Source organism: Myodes glareolus, chromosome 10 (assembly GCF_982192425.1).
Source record: "Myodes glareolus chromosome 10, mMyoGla1.1, whole genome shotgun sequence".
Lineage (NCBI taxonomy): Eukaryota > Metazoa > Chordata > Mammalia > Rodentia > Cricetidae > Myodes > Myodes glareolus.
In genome coordinates this window covers 12,261,470-12,280,061 of record NC_142035.1, presented here as the reverse complement: position 1 = coordinate 12,280,061, position 18,592 = coordinate 12,261,470, and the positions used below count along the sequence as shown (strand labels likewise).

The 18,592-nt window shown below is 45.7% G+C and overlaps 1 protein-coding gene across 3 annotated transcripts in view; it reads left to right on the top strand.

Moving 5' to 3' along the window:
* The window catches only part of Arfgef2 (ARF guanine nucleotide exchange factor 2), an 81,549-nt gene that overhangs the window by 8,273 nt on the left and 54,684 nt on the right, over positions 1 to 18,592 (top strand). For all 3 annotated transcript variants that reach the window (XM_048441111.3, XM_048441110.3, XM_048441109.3), the window contains exons 2-6: positions 7,359 to 7,389; positions 7,975 to 8,098; positions 14,016 to 14,162; positions 16,157 to 16,336; positions 16,714 to 16,969. In XM_048441111.3, coding sequence (XP_048297068.3) covers positions 7,359 to 7,389; positions 7,975 to 8,098; positions 14,016 to 14,162; positions 16,157 to 16,336; positions 16,714 to 16,969 — 738 coding nt within the window. The remainder of the gene's footprint in view (positions 1 to 7,358; positions 7,390 to 7,974; positions 8,099 to 14,015; positions 14,163 to 16,156; positions 16,337 to 16,713; positions 16,970 to 18,592) is intronic.

Here is an 18,592-nt window from a genome sequence, read left to right as displayed (position 1 = left end):
TGCAGCCAGAGTCACACCCTCTGGGCCATGCCAGCAAGAAGCCTGCCCTTTAAGAGCACTGGGCACTGACCTGAGTGGCGGCCCGAAGGAGGAGCGAGATCTGAATGATGAATGCAGACACAGAGGTTGGGTGGGAGGTACTTCAGTAGAGGGACCAGCCTGAGAAAAGGCTTTGTGATAGAGCAGCATGTGACTGAGGCACAGTATACTTGGGAGTAAGGTAGGAGAGGCTGGTCAGAGACCCATAGGATCGTGATCAAAAGCGGTGGGGTGACATGGAAGAGCCTGAAACGGGAAATGTGCTGGCACAGTCAGGCTTGTGTTTTGAAAAGTCTCTTTGACCAGTGTTCACATACTACAGAGAGGCTAAAGGGATTGCTTGGGATCGAGTAAGAGATAGTTAGCATCATGTTGGTGAGTGGTTGGGTGGCTTGGGCTGATGACAGCGCAAACAGAGCTAAGTGAAGGATTGTTGGCCTGCCTGAAAAGGAGAGCTAAGGTAATCTGATGACGAGTTGGCTAAGGGCTTAAGAACTGGAGTTGTTCAGCCAGCTCCACATTGCTGACTCAGTGATCTGAACTATCAGATGGAAAGAGGAAGACCATATGGGGAGGAAGAGAGGGGTAGATTCATCTGAGCTGGAACCCAAATCTGCCTTTGGACTTTCATTAGTCAGTGTTTCATTGTTGTGGCAAATGTCTTAGAGAAACAGGTTAAAGGAGGAAAATTTTGGGTTATGATTTCAGAGGCTTCAGACTGTTTGTGGCTAGTTTCATTGTTTTGGGTCTGAGGTGAGGCAGAGCATCAGGGTAGAAGGATGTGGTGGGTTAAGAGCTGGCCAGGAAGGTGAGAGAAACAGGCACCAGGAAGAAGCCAGCCTTCAGAGGCACATCTCTGAGTGATCCACTCCCTCTACTGGCCTCCAGCCAGGCCCACTCTTGATGGATGAGCTCACCAGTGAATTAACCTATTGTGCAGTTAGCACCCTCACGAGCTAATCACCTCTCAGTGATTGGCTCTACCATCTGGGGACCACGTCTTTAAAACTTGGCCCTTTGGGGGCTGGAAAGATGGCTCAGCAGTTAAGAGTATTACCTGCTCTTCCAAAGGTCCTGAGTTCAATTCCCAGCAATCACAGGTGGCTCACAACCATCTGTAATGAGGTCTGGTGCCCTCTTCTGGCCTTCAGGCATACATGCAGACAGAATATTGTATACATAATAAATAAATAAATATTTTTTTTAAAAAAAAACTTGATCCTTTGGAGTACATGCTATATACAAACCATATCTAGCATCATCCTGTTTGACACCTGAAATAGGAAGTGACTGCATAGATAAGCCTGAGATCCCTAAGAGGCCTGGTCTAGAGACTGGAATTCAGTCAGATTCCAGTCTGTGGGTGGGGGCCTGGTGTGAGGACCTCCAGCTCTTCCTGCCTGGGCAGAGGGAGCTAGAGCAGAAACCGGTGAAAAGCGCGGGGCAGATGCAGAGAAAAATTCTGGGTGCTGAGGGAGGCCAGTCAGATGGAGAGTGGAAGCATGCCTATCAGGTTAGGGACATGTGGTCACCGGTGGCCTCTTGAACTGTTTGGGTGGGGTGCTGCAGGTGAAATCCTTGTGGTCAGAAGTAAGTGTGGGAGATGAGGAAACAGAGTGAGAACAGGCTTTGTTTGGGCTGCTGTCAGGGGGAGGGTGGCCCATGGAAGGCTTAATTCTTTTCTTTGGTTTTAAAGCAATCTTGCTGTGTAGTGGTGGTGGGCCTGGTACTTGTGATGGTTCTTTCTCAGGCCCGTGAATGCTGGGATTAAAGGCATATGCCACCACCACCACCCGACTTAGTTTTCTTTCTTTAAGGTAGAAGATGCTTGGAATTTTTTTCTTTTTATTTATTTATTTTAGAATAATCTTTTCTCATTTTACATACCAATCCCAGTTTCCACTCCCTCCCCTCCTCCCACTCCCACCACCTTCCACCCACCCCACTCCACATCCACTCCTCAGAGAGGGTAAGGCTTCCCATGGGGAGTCAACAAAGTCTGGCACATCACTTTGAGGCAGGACCAAGACCCTCCCCCCAAGTATCTAGGCTGAACAAGGTATCCCTCCATAGAGAATGGGCTCCAAAAAGCCAGTTCATGCACTAGGGATAAATTCTGGTCCCATTAGACACTTGGAATTTTCTAAATGTCATTGAAAAGGGATCTACAAAGGGAGAGGTTAAATAATACAGGAAAGGAAAAGAATGATTTGCACAGGTGTTGAGCCCACACAGAGGGCCTGCTTCTGTACATTCTCGTGGGCATTGTGGACAGGCTTGTCATAGGGTTTCTCCCCTGCTGAGAAAGCGGGTGTAAAGGAGCTGACACATAGTGTGTCAAGGGTGCCCTGTACTCTGAAGAAAGATGAGAAGAGGAAACCAGAGTGAAACGTAAAGAGTTAGGGAGCTGCGGAGCAGGTTGCTACTAGGTGGCAGTTGTTAATGATGCTGCAAGGCCTTTTAGAGTGGTAACATGTGATCCTAGGACTGAAAGGAGAGTCGTGGGATATGGTTGGGGTGGAGGATGGTATCCAGAGTTGTGGTGAATGGGGAGGCCAGAGAAGTCAAATCATAGAGGCTTGGCAGCCATAAGGATTCTGAGCTTACTTTATGCTATGGGAGAGAGCTGAGCAAATGAAGGCCATTGGCTCCACTCTGTGAGGCACTTATCATATTTTGTTTACTTTCTTGCTGCAGCAGGCAGCTTCTGGAAGGAAGAGTTTGTTTCGGGTCACAGTTTGATGTCCAGTGCATTGATTGTTTCCAAAGCTCGAGGCCCTGGTCACATGTCCACAACCAGGAGGCAGAGAGCAGTGGTTGCTGATGCTCAGCTTTCTCTCTGTCTCTCATTTCTCCACCAGGACTCCAGTCTGTAGAATGGTACTGCCCACAGTTAGGTGGATCCTCCTGCCTCAGCCAGCCTAATGTAGGCAGTCTCTCAAGTATGCCCAGAGGCTTGTCTACTGTGTGATTCTCGGTCCTGTCAAGTTGACAGTATTAACTGTCACACACTCTAAGACAGTTCTTCTGATTGCTGTGTAGAGAAGAGCTATATGGTGGGAGACAGGGAAGGGAAAAACCAGAAGCAGAATAGTTAGGCAATTAAGTGTGGCGGTGATGGGACCTTGTGGTGAGAAGCGGTCAGAGTGACTAGTCCTGAGAACATGAAGTCCCCAAGGAAGCAGGTAGGCATGAGTGCTTCACCCCCACACAAGGGGATCAGAGGGTGGGCACAGGCAGGTCCCTTTGTAGGCTTGCTAACAGGAAGTTGAGGGAGTCTCCTTGTGATAGCTTCTAACTTCTCTGTGAAGGAGAGGCTGCTACCCCAGCTGTGAGGGAAGGCTGTCATGATGGCAGTTAGTGAGAGAGACTAAGGAGAGCAAAGTATGGTGTGGAAACAGGATGGGAGGGACAGGCTGACAGGGTTCAGGCTCTCTCTGAGGCTGGTGATGGCAACATCATAGACCAGCATGTTTTTGGATGTCTGCTTAAGTGGAGACAGGTCACCAGAGGATGGGATTGTGCCAGAAATTGAAACTAGAGGTCAGACATCATGGCTGCAGAGTGCCTCATTCCGACAGCAGTCCTGCGGAAGGGCTCCACCTGGAAAATGTAGGAAGAGGAAAACTGAAGGATCAGTCATAGGAAGGGCTGGCAGGCCAGAGTACAGTCCTCTGGGAGCATGTGGATAGGTGGGCTAGCTGAAAGGAGAGGAGGGCATGTACAGAGGCTAGCAAGAAGCTGCAAGTGTACCAGTTCCTCACGGGGCCAAGATTCAGAGTGTCAGCCATTGTAGGTGGATTTGGGGTGGAGGAACAGGTGGTTGAGAGAGACTTGAAGGGGGACAGGACTGATTAGGATAGCAGGGATATGTGACTGTCCTGTTAGAAGAGATGCTCTGGGCTCTGAGGGCATTGACCGATGGTGGACTTGTTGGGCAGGGTTGGATGTGAGGATTGTGATGGTCATTGTGGGAAGGAGAGTGTGAGCCTGCTGCCAGGTTGCTAGTGAATGAGGGTGTTGTTTCTGTAGGTAATGGCAACACCCAGAAATGATCTCTGGGGAGTTCTGTGGCTTTCTAGCTGCAGCTGCCCTAGCCCAGCCCTTTCTCCCTCTTTGCAACCTGCTCATTTACTGCTGCTGGTAAATACTGCTCTCCCCGTCATCATATTTTTAAATGGGTGGGGTGTGGGTGCCCTGGATTAGGTGGCCTGCTAAGAGGTCCCCACTGAAAGGACTGTGGACTTCATATATGTCACACTGGCTGATGAATGGATCTTGTTTGCCACCCTGGATTGCAGAGTACACAGCATTGTTGCTAGTACTGCCAGCAGCTGCCCCAAGTATTCTCTTTCAGGGCACAATAGAGTGTGCATTCCTACCGGCTTTTGATTTAAGATAAGAGCTAAAGTGACACTGGCCACGTGCTGTGTGCCTGCTCTACCCCTGTCACATTGTGGCAAGACTTCTTTCCTGAGGTTGCTCATACAGTTAGCTCCACCCAAGACATCTTGCAGTCTCTGGGGTCTGGGGCTGCTTCTTGTCATTCAAAATTTTTGCAATAGGAAGTCAAGATTCAGGAGGTTTGATGACTCACCTGATACCACTCAGCTGACAGGTTTGACCATGTCTGACTTGGAACCTGGCTGTGTTTGAATCTTACACTCACAGACTGTCATTGTGGTTCTACCCCACACTTGCCCTTGTTCCTTATTCTCCCTCTTTTTAGTGAGAAAACAGTTGTGTTCTCTAAATATACCCAGAGCTCATCTCAGCCAGAACCACGGTATGGTATATCCAAGGCCTGTCTGAGTCAGAACCATAGTATATCCAGGGCCCACCTCTCAACTGGAATCATGGCATATCCGAGGCCCATTAAACAGCTAGAACCATGGTATATCCAGGGCCCAACAGTTAGCTAGAACCATGGACACCAGAACCATTTCTTGGACATGTCCAGCCTGTGAAAAAGGCTCTGGCAGCCTATTTGCTGCTGCTTCTCTGCCTGGATGATTTGCACATGGGCCCAGCACTCTAACTGGCCTGTGCAATTATCTCTTGGCTAACCTTGGCTTCTGTCCTGCCTTCCTCCTTACACTCATGGCCAGTCTAAGCTGCCCCATGGTAGGCAGGCTCGGGAGCTTCCTGCTTCTACGAAGGTATTGCACTGTCTATCTGTGCCATGTTGTGCCCTTGTGCTGAGTGGACAGGATTTCAGGGTGCTTTTTTTTTTTTTTTTTCTTTAACAGAAGTCGTTTAGGAAGTGCAACAATTCCTAATTCTTAACACTTAAGGGTCAGTTAAAAGTCTGTGATTGTGGGATTTGTATCTGAGATTTGCTTTTTGGTTTGTTTGTTTGGGGGACATGATCTCTGTACCTAACCCTGGCTGTTCTGGAAGTCTCTGTGTAGACCAGGCTGGCTTCAGATTCACAGAGATCCACTTAACCTCTGCTCCTGAATGCTGAATTAAAGGCGTGCACCACCATGCCCAGCCATTGGAGATTTCTTGAACTCCCTGGTAGCATTTGCTCAAGGGAGAGGCCTCATGTTTCCCCAGGCGACTGTTGCAGCATATATGCCCGTGGTAGGGTGCTTGCTGTCCATGGAAGGCCGGAGACTTCCCTAGCCCTTTAGGAAAACCAGAGTATACTTTTCCCCTGGTCCTGATGGGAAAGGTGACTGGGAGATTCCATACCTGAGTTGTAAACCAGCTCCCAGCTGGAAGAGCTGCCAGAGTGGGAAAAGCACCTGTGGTTTTCATTTGTGGTTTGTGTTAGTGAAAACAAAACTATGTTTATGTTTTGTTTATAGTTTACAGATTAATTCTCAATGCATGCTTTGAGGGCTGGAGACATATGAGCTTATGAACATGGGCTCTCTAGACTAATTTCCTGGATTCATCCCTCCTCTACCTGAACCTTCTCTGGCTTTTGTTTGCTAATCTAAGATTTATACAGAGTCTTGCCATGTATCCTGGCCTGCTTTGCTTGTTGCTCTTAGCTGAGCCACACTGGACTTGAGCAGAGGACCTGGGTTTGATTCCCAGCACCTACATGGTGGCTCCCAGCAGTCTGTAACTCCAGTTGCAGGTGATTTTTTTTTGCCCTCTTCTGGCCTCTTTGGACATCAAGCATGCATGCGCCCAGATATACATGCAGGCAAACACCCATACACATGAAAGAAGTAGAAAAAAATATGAAAAAAAAAACTGGAACTTGGGCCAGCACGATGACCCATCAAGTGAAGCTGCTTGCTGCTAAACCTGGTGATCTAAGTTCAATACCTGGGACCCACTTGGTAGAAGTAGTGAACCGACAACCAATAGTTGTTCTCTGATTTTCACATACACACTATTGCCCTTCCCCCAATTTACTGAATAAATAAAACATCACTGTTTAGATAACTCCACTATTAGATAACTCCACTAATTAGATAACTTCCGATATCTTGTTTCAGTATTCTCTTACCCTGTTTCCAGTCTTCTGTGTATGGTTTTTTGCATAGTTAGATGTTTTGTGTTAACTATTTTACCATACACCTGCTATGCAGAGAAGATAGAATGTAGACCACAGAGCCATGACCTGGGTTCAAATTCTGACTCCCCCAGTTTAGTTTTTGGATTTTTTTTTAAGATAGGGTGTGTGTGTATGTGTGTGTGTGTGTGTGTGTGTAGCCTTGGCTGTCCTGGAACTCACTCTGTAGACCAGGCTGGCCTTAAACTCACAGAGATCCGCCTGCCTCTGCCTCCCAGTGCTGGGATTAAAGGCATGTGCCACCACCGCCTTGGCAGTTACCCCCAGTTCTTAATGTGGGGAAATTCTCTGTTCTCACTATGTCTGAGTTTCCTCATTGAAATCTTTCATTCTCATTGGAGGGAGTTTGCTCAGGACCGCTTGGTATTCAGGACTGTGAGGGAGCATGCTAGTACCTGCTAGTAGCACTCCATAGGCCATGGCAGGAGGATTCTGAATTCCCAGTTAACATTGGCTGCATAGAAAGACCTTATCACAAACCACACTCAGGAGATGGGAAGTGCTGCTGTTATCTAGTGAGTAGAGGCATGCACAGGATGGCTTCAGGATGTCAGTAGTGCCCACCCACAGGGTCCTGTGGGTATTAAGTGAACTCATGCCTAGCACAGTAACTCCCATGGGCTGGCAGTTGCTGCTGTGATAAGTCCTTGCTTCACTTTATAGTATATTTGAATGTTGCATAGTCTCATAAGTACTCTTTCCAGTGGTTTCCAGATGCCTGTAGCAAATCTTCCTTTTCTGTAAGTGTTACATGCTCCTAATATGCTTTTTCTTCTTCCACCAGATGAAATTAAAGCAGAAATAGAAAAGCAGAGGTAAGCAGCAGTGCTTCCTCCTTTTGGGAGTACTTCAGATGACGGCCATGGGAACTCCTTTCTACGCATGTTTACTCTTATATTTAAAGGGACAGCACACCCCTGTTAGCACAGTGCTCGCACGGGTGGAACTCCTGGTCTGGGCTTGTGTACTTGGAGGGAGGTTAAAGAAGGTCAAGTTGCCTTTAACCTTATCTTGAGAAGGAGGCAGAAGCCTTGTCCTGTGTGTAGAGGGGAAACTTGCACTGGTACCTGCCCCTTATCTCGATGGTGGGAGTCAGCCAGTCATAGTTTAGAAACCTGGCTCTGGCATGGCTGCAGCAGCGTCAGTCCATGATGCCAGTGAGTCCATTATAAGTCAGAGCTCTTGCTTTCTGCACATGACATTCTGGAGTTTTCTTTCTCAAGTTACATGTAGTCAGCTCGTAGCCACCCCAAGATGGAGCTTGCAGTACTTTGAGCTGAGTGCTTACAAGCAGAGTGGGAAATAGAGTAAAGTGGAGAGAAGCGAGCTTTTTTTTTTTTCCTTTTCTTTCTTTTTTTTTATTTTTTCATTTTTCCTTTCCACCTTTTCTTCTTTTCCAGGCTTGGTGCTGCAGCTCCGCCAAAGGCAAACTTCATTGAAGCCGACAAGTATTTCCTTCCATTCGAGCTGGCCTGCCAGTCCAAGTCCCCCCGGGTGGTCAGCACATCCCTGGATTGCTTGCAGGTACCACATGTAAACTTGGTGCAAGGGGCCCTTCAGAGCCACGGGCTCTTCTTACCCATAGCCATGCTGCTCTGGCACTGAGGATGCCCTTGGAGGTGGTGGTGCAAAAGCGTTCAAATCTTCCTTTGCGAAGATCTCATGTTGGTGGGAAGGGGTGGTTCTGTGTTCCTTAGTTACATTACACATTTCCTCAGAAGTGTAGTATTTGTAGGTCGATTGTGTTTGATATACATGGGCATATGATGTGCTCCCAGCCTCATTGTTGATGGAATTAATGTGCAGAATCAGTATGTGTAGAAACAGGTACAGTCACACCTGATTATTTGTGGTAGTTCCGATCTACAGTTTCTATGAACTAGCCCGCCCTGAGAAATGAAGGCTTGGGTTTCCCAGGTCTCCAATTTGGGCCAGCTGATGAGTCTGTAACTTCATTTAAGGACACCTCTTAATATGTACCATTGGCTCATTAACATTGACTTCACAGCCAGCAGCATTGATAGCACTCTTGAACCAAGTCTAACACCTACAATTCTAAGGCAGCCCCAGCCTTCTTGCTCCTTAATGCTAGGAAGCGCGTTCTCACACACTAGGGGGGCATTTTCAAGAGCATAAAGAACAAGCCTGTGAAAGCCCTGCTGTAAAAACATCACAGAAAAGACAGTGAATACCTGAAAGAAAGCAGTGTCACCTTGTCCCCTGCTATGATTCAGGGTTGTCACTGTCCTCCAAGTGACCACAGAAGTCCCACGCTTCTGATTTGGGGGCTTTCAGATACGTTGAGTGAGGAGTCAGTGAGTGTATTTGAAAGCAGCAGTCTGAAAATGAGGACTGAGCGCAGTTAGAGTTCCATGGTGTCCTCAGATGATCCCTAACTGCTGAGGACATAGAAATGCAGAAGTGGGGAGCCTGTCTGACAATGTCATAAGAGATGGGACAGCTCAGATGCCTTAGTTCCTAAGCCGTACTTTCTGATTTTTGTTTTTCTAGATTACCTCAGGTTCCTGACCACCTCTTAGCTTAGTGGGCAGTCCTGCCAGTGCAGAAGTATTGCTTGTATCCTGGAGCAGGGAGCTGTGAACAGATGCTGTTCGGATTGTCTAGAGAGTGTGTTTAAAAGGCCGTGAAGCCTCATGTAGACCCACATTTCTTTTTTTTTTTTTTTTTGTAGACCCACATTTCTTGAGAAAGAATGTTGTCATTGATTAGTTCTGTCTGCCAAGGCAAAGAACTGCAAAGTGGCGGGGCATACCATGTTTTTGGCATCCTCAATCTAGTATTCGCTTGATTAATCTCTTTTCTTTAATATGCATACACTTTAGAATTGATGACAGGGTTGGTTTTTTTCCCACGAAAACTGTTCTTCCAAATGAAAAACTATTTCTTTCATTCCAGATAATTCTGTACAGATTGTCCTATGTGAAGGATCTAATGAGCCAAGAATTCTTAAATAGCAGGCTCAGTCCCACTTCTATCCTAAGATATTTGATGTTGTGAATGTTTCCCAAGGAAATCTGACATAGTTTAATTTTAGTTGTTCCTCCCCATGACAAGGTTTAGTTTGGAAACTGGTCCTGATGGCTAACACATCGATGTCCTGAGACATCGATAGCTCATACCCTTCACAGGACTTTCTCTCGCCCCAACCCACCCTTGGCCCAGGTACCTCATTTCGATCACCTGTTTAAGCTTCGCAAGAACCTTCTGAGGTGTCCATTTTCATTCTTGTTTAGAGTCAAGGAATCTGAGGCTTAGCTAAAAAAGTGGCTAGTCCAGCTAGAAGATCACCTGCCCTCTAAGTAACAGGGTTGGTGGGTATGTAGGACTTTATAACCCACATTTAAGATCTTATCTGAAAGCAGGCTCTGGTCTGTTGTCTGCTTTTGTGGATAGTTTTGTTGGAGCACAGTTGTTTCAGTTTGGGCTGTGATAACTGAGCCCTACAGAACTCCAGCTCTCTCATAGTTCCAGAGGGTGAGCAGTCCAAGTTAAAGGCCCTGGCTGATTTGGTGAGGGTTTTGGCTCAACTTGTAGACCGCCATATTCTCACTGTGCCTTAGTGTGTTAGAGTACCAGCTAGCCCTCTGGTCTTTTCTTCTAAAGCACAGAAGCCATTGTGAGGGCCCCACAATGGTCACTGGGTTCTGGGACTAAAACATATGGATCTGGAAAACTGGAGAGATGGCTCAGTAGTTAAGAGCACTGACTGCTCTTCGAGGGGACCTAGGTTTAATTCCCAGCACCCACATGTCAGATCACAACTGTCTCTAAACTCCAGCTCTAGGGAACCAGAAATCCATGGCAAAATACTAATGCACATTTAAAAGAAAGAATATGGATCTGGGGGACATAGCTTCCAGTCATAGCAACAGAGAGATGCATGTTTATTTGCTAATCTGAGGCTGCCATCCCACCATTGAGCTTCAGTGAGTAGCTGCAGTGGAGACCTCCTGACCTGTATGCTCAGTTCCTGGTCTTCTATGGATAGATGGCTTACTTTGCTCTTTTTGTTTGTTTGTTTGTTTTTCAAGAAAGGATTTTCTTTGTAGCCCTGGCTGTCCTGGAGCTCGCTCTGTAGACCAGGCTGGCCTCAAACTCACCTGCCTCTGCCTCCTGAGTGCTGGGACTAAAGTCGTGTACTACCACACCTATCAGCCTTGCTTAACTGTCACCCTGTGACGTGGCTTTCCAATGATGACATTAGTGTCTTCCTGGAACTCTGTGTGTCCATGATTTCAAACACCTTCAGTTCTCAGGGAGTCTTGAGGCTTAAGGTGTATAGTTCTCCTTTTGAATGGACTTCTTCAACGTTTAGTAGGTTTACTGGGGTCTCTTTGATTAGTATACAGGTGTACTATCCTTTTATGATTTTAGGAAGTGGATGGGCACCCTGGAAGACTGAATGGCAAGGGAGCTCACCCTCTGCTGCCTTGTCAAGCCTGCTTGACTGGAATTTCCTGGCAGTTGAGGAAACTCATGTCCTGGAAACCAAAGGCCAGAATCTAGGGATGAAGTCCAATTTTGAGAGAAGTGAAGCCAACTGAAGTTACCTACACTGTGCCTTATTATTCATTTATCTTGGAGAGGTGACAAGGACAAAGGTGCTGTAGGGTTTGCTTTGTGATAAGCACAGTTGGCACAGTTCTCTCCTGCTGGGAGAAGCCTAGAGACTTCTCTGCTGCAGCTTCTGCAATCCTAGGAGTCCTGTGCTCCTTTCCACACTACCCCAGTGCAGGACCTGTCTTGCCTAAGCCAATGTTTTTCTGGTTGTATATTAATATTTTTGTAATATAGTTTAGTATATTTTAACTTAAAATTTTAACTTACTAAATTTTGTTCGCTGTAGAACTTTTAAAAGGTCAAGATAAAAATTAAATGCAAGTTGTGTAGAGGCAGACAGGTGGAGTTCTGTGAGATGGAGGCCAGGTAGGACTACACAGTGAGACCTTTTCTCAAAAGCAGTAAGAGCAGCGGAGCAGAGAGATGTCTGGGTGATTAAGAGCACTGACTACTCTTCTAGAGGCCCCGGGTTCAATTCCAGCACCTATGTGGTGGCTAAAACCATCTGTAACTCCAGTTCCAGGGGATCTGATGCCCTCTTCTTCACAGGTACCAGGCATGTACATGGTGCACAGACATATGTGTAGGCAAAACACCCACACACATAAAAAATAATAGTAATTTTTTTTTTCAAGACAGGATGTCTTTGTTCAGCCCTGACTGTCCTGAAACTCACTGTTTCTGCCTGTCTCTGCCTCCTGTGTGCTGGGATAAAAGGCGTGTGACACCACTGCCTGGCCAATAAATAATTTTTTAAAAATTAGATACAAAATTAGTGCTAGGGATATGACTCAGCTAGTAGAGTGCTTGTCTAACTTGCATGAGATTCTGGATTCAGTCTCCAGCACAATAGAATGGACAAGGTATTACAAACCTGTAATCCCATGACTCAGGATATAGAGACTGAAGGATTAAAAGTTGAGGATCTGGTGTAGATAAGTCTCTGTTTCAAAAGAAAAAAAAAAGTAGAATGTTGTTTTCTTTAAATCCCAGTGAAGCCTGTAGGAAATCATTGGCCTAGGTTGTCCTATTTATATCACAGATGTTGTGTTTTAGCTCTTTTTGTTGGTTGGCTTTATGTGTTCGTGGTGGGTTGTGCACATGTATGTGGGTACATGTAGAAGCAGGAGATGATCCTTGGGTTGTTCTTTAGGAGCTGTCTACTTTGAGGCAGGGTCTCTCAGTGGCAGCTGGGGCTCAGTAATAAGGTAGGTTGTCAGGCCAGCAAGCCTCCGGGATCTGCCTGTCTCCACTTCCTGACACTGAAATTACAAGGCCATGTCAATCACTCACTACACTTGGCTTTTTGCTAGGGATCAAATTTAGATCTTCATGCTTATGTGGCAAGCACTTCATAACTGAACTGTTTCCCCGGCCCTTAATTAAAGTTAATTATTTAATGTTATTAATTTTGAGATAGGATCTCATTATCTATTCCTGGTTAGCATGGAACTTACTATATACTCCAGAGATCTGCCTGCCTCTGCCTTTCAGTTGCTGGAATTCAAAATGTGTGACCATCACACCTGGCCCTGTTTTTGGTTTTGATACAAGCTCTTGCTTGCTATGTAGCCTAGGCTGGCGTCAAATTCATAATCTTTCTGCCTCAACTTCCCAAGTGCTTGGGAACCTGTGTAACCATGTTCAACTGGAAGCCTGTTTTCTCTTGTTTTGGTGCTCAGCATGGAACCCAGGTGTGATTCTGAAGCAGCAAGCTGCCCTCTGGTCCAGGCACTCTTTTCCAACCTTGTTATTTTGGGAGTTGTGACTCATCCACCCACATCCTAGTGCTCTGACAACTTCAACCCTAGTGTCAAGAGGGAGAAGCACTTGTCCACCTGAAGCCAGCCCCACCCTCTCAGGAGCCTGCCCAGTGCAGCAGGTCAGGGTGGGGGTGAACAGTTCTTGCGTGTCTTCCATTCTACCCACTTCCTTCTAGGCGCCAGAATTAGGCTTGAACAGTAGAGGGGGCAGACATTCTGTTCCTTCTGTAATCCCATTGTATACTGTGTTTCTGCTTTAAGCCTCTCTCTCTCTCTCTCTCTCTCTCTCTCTCTCTCTCTCTCTCTCTCCTTTTCTCCCTTTCTCTCCCTCTCTCTCTGAGACAGGATTTCTCTGTGTATCCTTGGCTGTCCTGAAACTCACTCTGTAGACCAGGCTGGCTTTGAACTCAGAGATCCACCTGCCTCAAAGGTGTGCACCACCACTGCCTGGTTCAAGCCACTCTTAATCTTTTTATGCTTATTGAATGAAGGTGCTTTGTAGCTAGTGGTGAAGAAAGCCACTCAGAAATGTTGCAGGCTTCTGCAGGGTGGCCATCTTCCTAATACTATGGTGGTGGCTCTGTGGGCAACCTCAGGAACACGTGCAAAGGCAGGAAGCACATCTACATCTGGAACAGCAGCACATTCACATCCTTACCAGCTCCCAGAAGCACAGTGTGCCTTAGAAGTCTGGGCCTTATGGTGGCTGACCTTTAGAATAACCTAGACAGCTGAGAAAAGAATAGATTCTGAGCTTCAGTTCAAGTAGGTCTGGGTTGAGGTCCAGGAGACTGCGATTTTACAGGCTCCTCTACATGAGTCTGAATCTCAGCCAGGTATAGAGCTCACTCTGACTTTTGTCTCATGGATCTCTCTCTTTTGCCATGGTCCAGGTCGAGTATAAGGTGCTACAGGCAGGTAGCCTCTGAAAGGCAGCTCATCCCCTGGGAGATAGCTAGAAGTTGCACTCAGAACAACTGTGTTTGCCTGGCTCCCGGGAGCAGCTGCTGCCATATGAACCATCATTCAAGACCATCATCCCTCCTGTCTTGTTTAGCTAGGCAGAAACTTGTAACCTTTGTTTTTTCTTTGTGTAGAAACTCATCGCATATGGACACATCACTGGCAACGCCCCTGACAGTGGAGCTCCCGGGAAGCGGCTGATCGACAGGATTGTTGAAACCATTTGCAATTGTTTTCAGGGCCCTCAGACGGATGAAGGGGTTCAGCTACAAATAATTAAGGTATTTCTGTTTGCAGGGTCTAGGTTTGGGAATGTGGGGTTTTAATTTACCATGTGTTGGTTGGGTGATGTTGAGCTGGAACAGAAGATTTGAAGAGTTACATAGAGCTCCTGTTAGCATCGTGACTTACGAGCATATCTTAATTCCAGAGGAGTAGAACCAGGTATGTCCCTAGTAAACAGTCCCACCCACAATGCTCTAATCACCTGAGAACTTAGTTGCTTGAGATTCTCTGGAGATTCTGGGTTCTAGCCAACCATTGCTCTGTAAGTCTTCATTGGTATTCTTTTTTGTTTGTTTGTTTTGTATTGTTATTTTTTAATTTTTTTATTTTAAATTTTTATTTAAAATACTACTTAGATTTTAGTCCATAGTAAAACAAGAAAAATAAATTAAAAGCATATATGTTATAAAAGGATTAAAATAACATCAAAACATGTAAAATGCTGAGGAATAAATTTAACATGAAAGGCTTCAAACTGAACATTATATAATGGCACTGAGAAATGTAAAGAATTATCCACATAAGTGATGACATTCACTTTATTCAGGCACAGACTACTCAGTTTAGTTAAGATCTCCAAACTGAGCTGGGCGGTGGTGGTGTACGCCTGTAATCCCAGCACTCAGGGAGCCAGAGGCAGGCAGATCTCTGCGAGTTTGAGGCCAGCCTGGTCTACAGAGTAAGTTCCAGGACAGCCAGAGATACACAGAGAAACTCTGTCTTGGAAAACAAAAGCAAAAACAAAACAAAACAAAAAAGATCTCCAAACTGATCTTCAAGTTCCAAGACTAGTTAAAATTCCAATAAATATTCTTTAGGTGGTTAACAGACTTATTCTAAATTTTGCATTGACACGGAAGCAATGTAGAGTAGCCACTATTGTGTGATGTTTTACTCATTTGGCTCTTTCGTCTCTTTTGAGGGGCCCACCACCCAGCTCCCAAATAAATCACACACGGAGGCTTATTCTTGGTTATGAGTGTCTGGTCTTAACTTGGCTTGTTTCTTGCCATCTTTTCTTAATTTAAATTACCCTGATTACCTTTTGCTTCTGGTCTTTTTTTCCTTTTCTTACTTCTATATATCTTACTTTCATTTTTTTTTTCCATTGGTATTCTTAACGCCAGAACCTGCTCCTGTCTTCTTCCCAGCTCTTCTTCCCTGTTCCATGGTTACTGTCAGGAAGGGCTTGGCATGAACTGGTACCACCAGTGTGTCAGGGAATGAGAGGGATGGATAAAGGTCTCCTTCCAGATCTTAGTTCCTGAGCATCTCAGCTGTGTGGGAGTGAACTTGTCTTAAATCTTTTTGAACCCGATAGGAAACTGGGAGCCTCGGTACATTGGTACTCATGATTCCTGTGGATGAAGTCAGGGAGTGTGTTTTATGAGGGAACAGTCTAGTTTTCATTTTGTTGGTTTTTTTTTAAAGCAATATTAGCATTTAGAATTTTCAGGTTTTTGGGTTTGTTTTTTTTTAATTTTGGTTTTTCAAGACAGGGTTTCTTTGTGTAACCCTGGCCATCCTGGAACTCACTCTGTAGACCAGGCTGGCCTCAAACTAAGAGATTCTCTTGCCTCTGCCTCCTGAATGCTCACATTAAAGGTGTGAGCCACCATTGCCAAGCACTTAAATTTTTTTTTGTAAACTAGCCACTAGAACACCTATTTCAACACAGCTTAATTACTTCAAATGATGTGAATTTTAGGGAATTAGCAATTGGTTTTTAAACTCCGAACAATAAGAAACTGGCTCTGGGTATTAATCATCCAGATGATTTTGAAGGACCATCTGAGAGTTTAGAGAAATCAGGCTGAGTGTGTTGGTACAAATATGTGATCTTAGCACTTGGGGAACAGAGGCAGGAGGGTTGCTGAAAGTTTGAGGCCAGCCTGTATATAACAAGTTTCAGGACACCTCAACTATTCTAGAAAGGTTTGGCCAGGGGGATTATGGGCATTCTAGAAGGTGACCATTTCTGCTGTCTCAGGCTCTTCTGACTGCTGTGACGTCCCCACACATTGAAATCCATGAGGGCACTATCCTGCAAACAGTGAGGACATGCTACAATATCTATCTGGCCAGCAAAAACCTCATCAATCAAACCACCGCCAAGGCCACACTTACCCAAATGCTGAATGTCATCTTTACCCGCATGGAAAACCAAGTGGTGAGTGACAGCTGGGCTGGCCAAATATCCTGCTGATAGCAACTCATGCATGTGCAGGGCCACTGGCCCTAGAAGTTTATCCCTTCCTGAGACTTACGATTTTAAAACCAGAGGGCAGCTCGAGCATGGATTTTTATAGTTTGGTCATCACATTCTAAGTCTACTTTAGACTTAACTTCCTGAGTTGGGGATATAGCTGAGTGGTGGAGCCCTTGCCTATTATATGCAAGGCCCTAGGTTTAACTCCAGTGCCCAGGAAAACAGTACTTAAGTTTTATTAGCTTGTTGAAAGTTTTGAAACAATAGGCTGTGTAATTTTTGTTTCTTACAATGATGCTAGAACCATTTAGATGGAATCCTTCTCTATTGTGCTTTAGTTACAGGAAGTCAGAGAATTGGAGAAACCAATACAGTCTAAACCTCAGTCCCCTGTGATCCAGGCCACAGCAGGATCTCCCAAATTCAGCCGATTGAAACAGAGCCAGGCCCAGAGCAAACCAACGACTCCTGAAAAAACAGAATTGCCCAACGGTGATCATGTGAGAAATGGCTTAGGAAAAGTGAGCTCAGAAAATGGAGAGGCTAACCGAGAAAGAGGTTCATCATTCTCTGGTTCCACTGAGCCTTCCAGGGGTGAGTGGGCATCCTCCTGGGGTTTGGGACACACTGGGAAGTGTGGTCTACCGGTTAAGGAAACCCCTGGGTGTAGCTTGTCTATTCTGGGCTTTTTCTTGACCTCCCCTTTTCTGTTGACTACTTGGGGCACAGCCATTGAGGCCTGATGGACGTTCTGGAATGGAACTGCCTGCTGCTGTTCCTGTCAGCCTTAGCACAGTAGGTGCAATTTGGGGCCCTTCGTCTCCACAGGGAATCAACTAGGTGATTGATTATTAGTACTTGGCAGTCTGGTGCCATGCATAGCCCCTATGAGGAGCTAGGACACCAGATGGGCAGGTAGGTTGATGGCATGGAGACAGCTTTGTTGTCTTCTAGTCATCCAGCAAAATTCACTTGATTTTTTTGTTTGCTTTAGTTTTTTTTTTTTTTTTGATTTGTGTGTTTGTGTGCACTTGTGTATGAGCATGGATGAGCATGTGCCCCAGAGCACCTGTAGAGGTGAGGCTCCTACTGGTGGGAGTCGGGCTTGGCAGGAGGTCATCTTACTGGCCCTTTGTTTCCATTTTTAAACATAATATGCCAAGATATGGTTATAATCAGATAGTAAATGATTTATTAAGCAAAAAATGAGGGTGATGACCTGGAATATCTGCATCTCTTCTTGAGCCAGTGGCTGAACCAGATTCAAAAGCCGTCAGCTTTCAAAACCTTGTCTTCCAGGATGATTCTAATTCTTTACTCACGGCGTTTGCTCTACATAGTGTATCTGATCTGTCTTTTCAGCTGATGTCATCTCTGCTTCAGTCACATGACTGATGATGCCACTGCCACCACCCAGCTTCTTTTTTAAATTATAAAGAAAAAAGGAGTTTTATTTTGACTCAGTCCTGGACCAAGGTCAAGGATGAAGTCTGGTCTTATGGTGTTGGCTTTCTTACTGTCTGTCATGGTGATAAAGAGCATCATTGTGTGGCATTCTTCTGTATGTTAGCTTCATTCTCCTCATAGTGAATCAGGCTACGCTGTCCAAGTCAGTGCTGTACAGGTGGTGAACCGTATTGTTTTGCCAGTGATGATGGTGGTGGTACCTCTGCCTGTTCGTACAGATGAGCTTTCCCCAACTATTCCCTGTCTGCATGTTGCTGACTGGGTGGGTGTGGAGCCCTTGGATACAGAGCCAACTGTTGTGTTAGGACAGGAGCAGTGTCTGCAGTGGAGGAGTGGTATGGGCGACCCTGCTGCCATCTAAATGGAAAGTCTGCAATAAGGAAAGGGACGTCCATATTGATGTGGAACTTCTGCTGTTCTTTTTGGAAATGAGAAATAGTGAAGGCTTTAGCGAATTGAAAGTGCTTTCTTTTTGGTTAATTAGAAATTTTCATTATGGATTTAGTCTCTGGGGCCAGAGAGGTGACAGGAATGAGCAGTCCTCCTTAGGAGGGGCATGAATGCCTTCTCCCAGCACACTCACTTGGAGTTTACAGGTGAGGGGTGGAAGCTTGGGAGCTTGAGGGACTTAAATCTCCACACTGGGAAGCAGGCCAAGCACACCATCTCTAGAGCCTTCACCTTAGGCCCCTATTGAATCTACTTTTGTGCGAAACAGTTCTCTCTAGTCTTTTATTAAAAGAACCATTT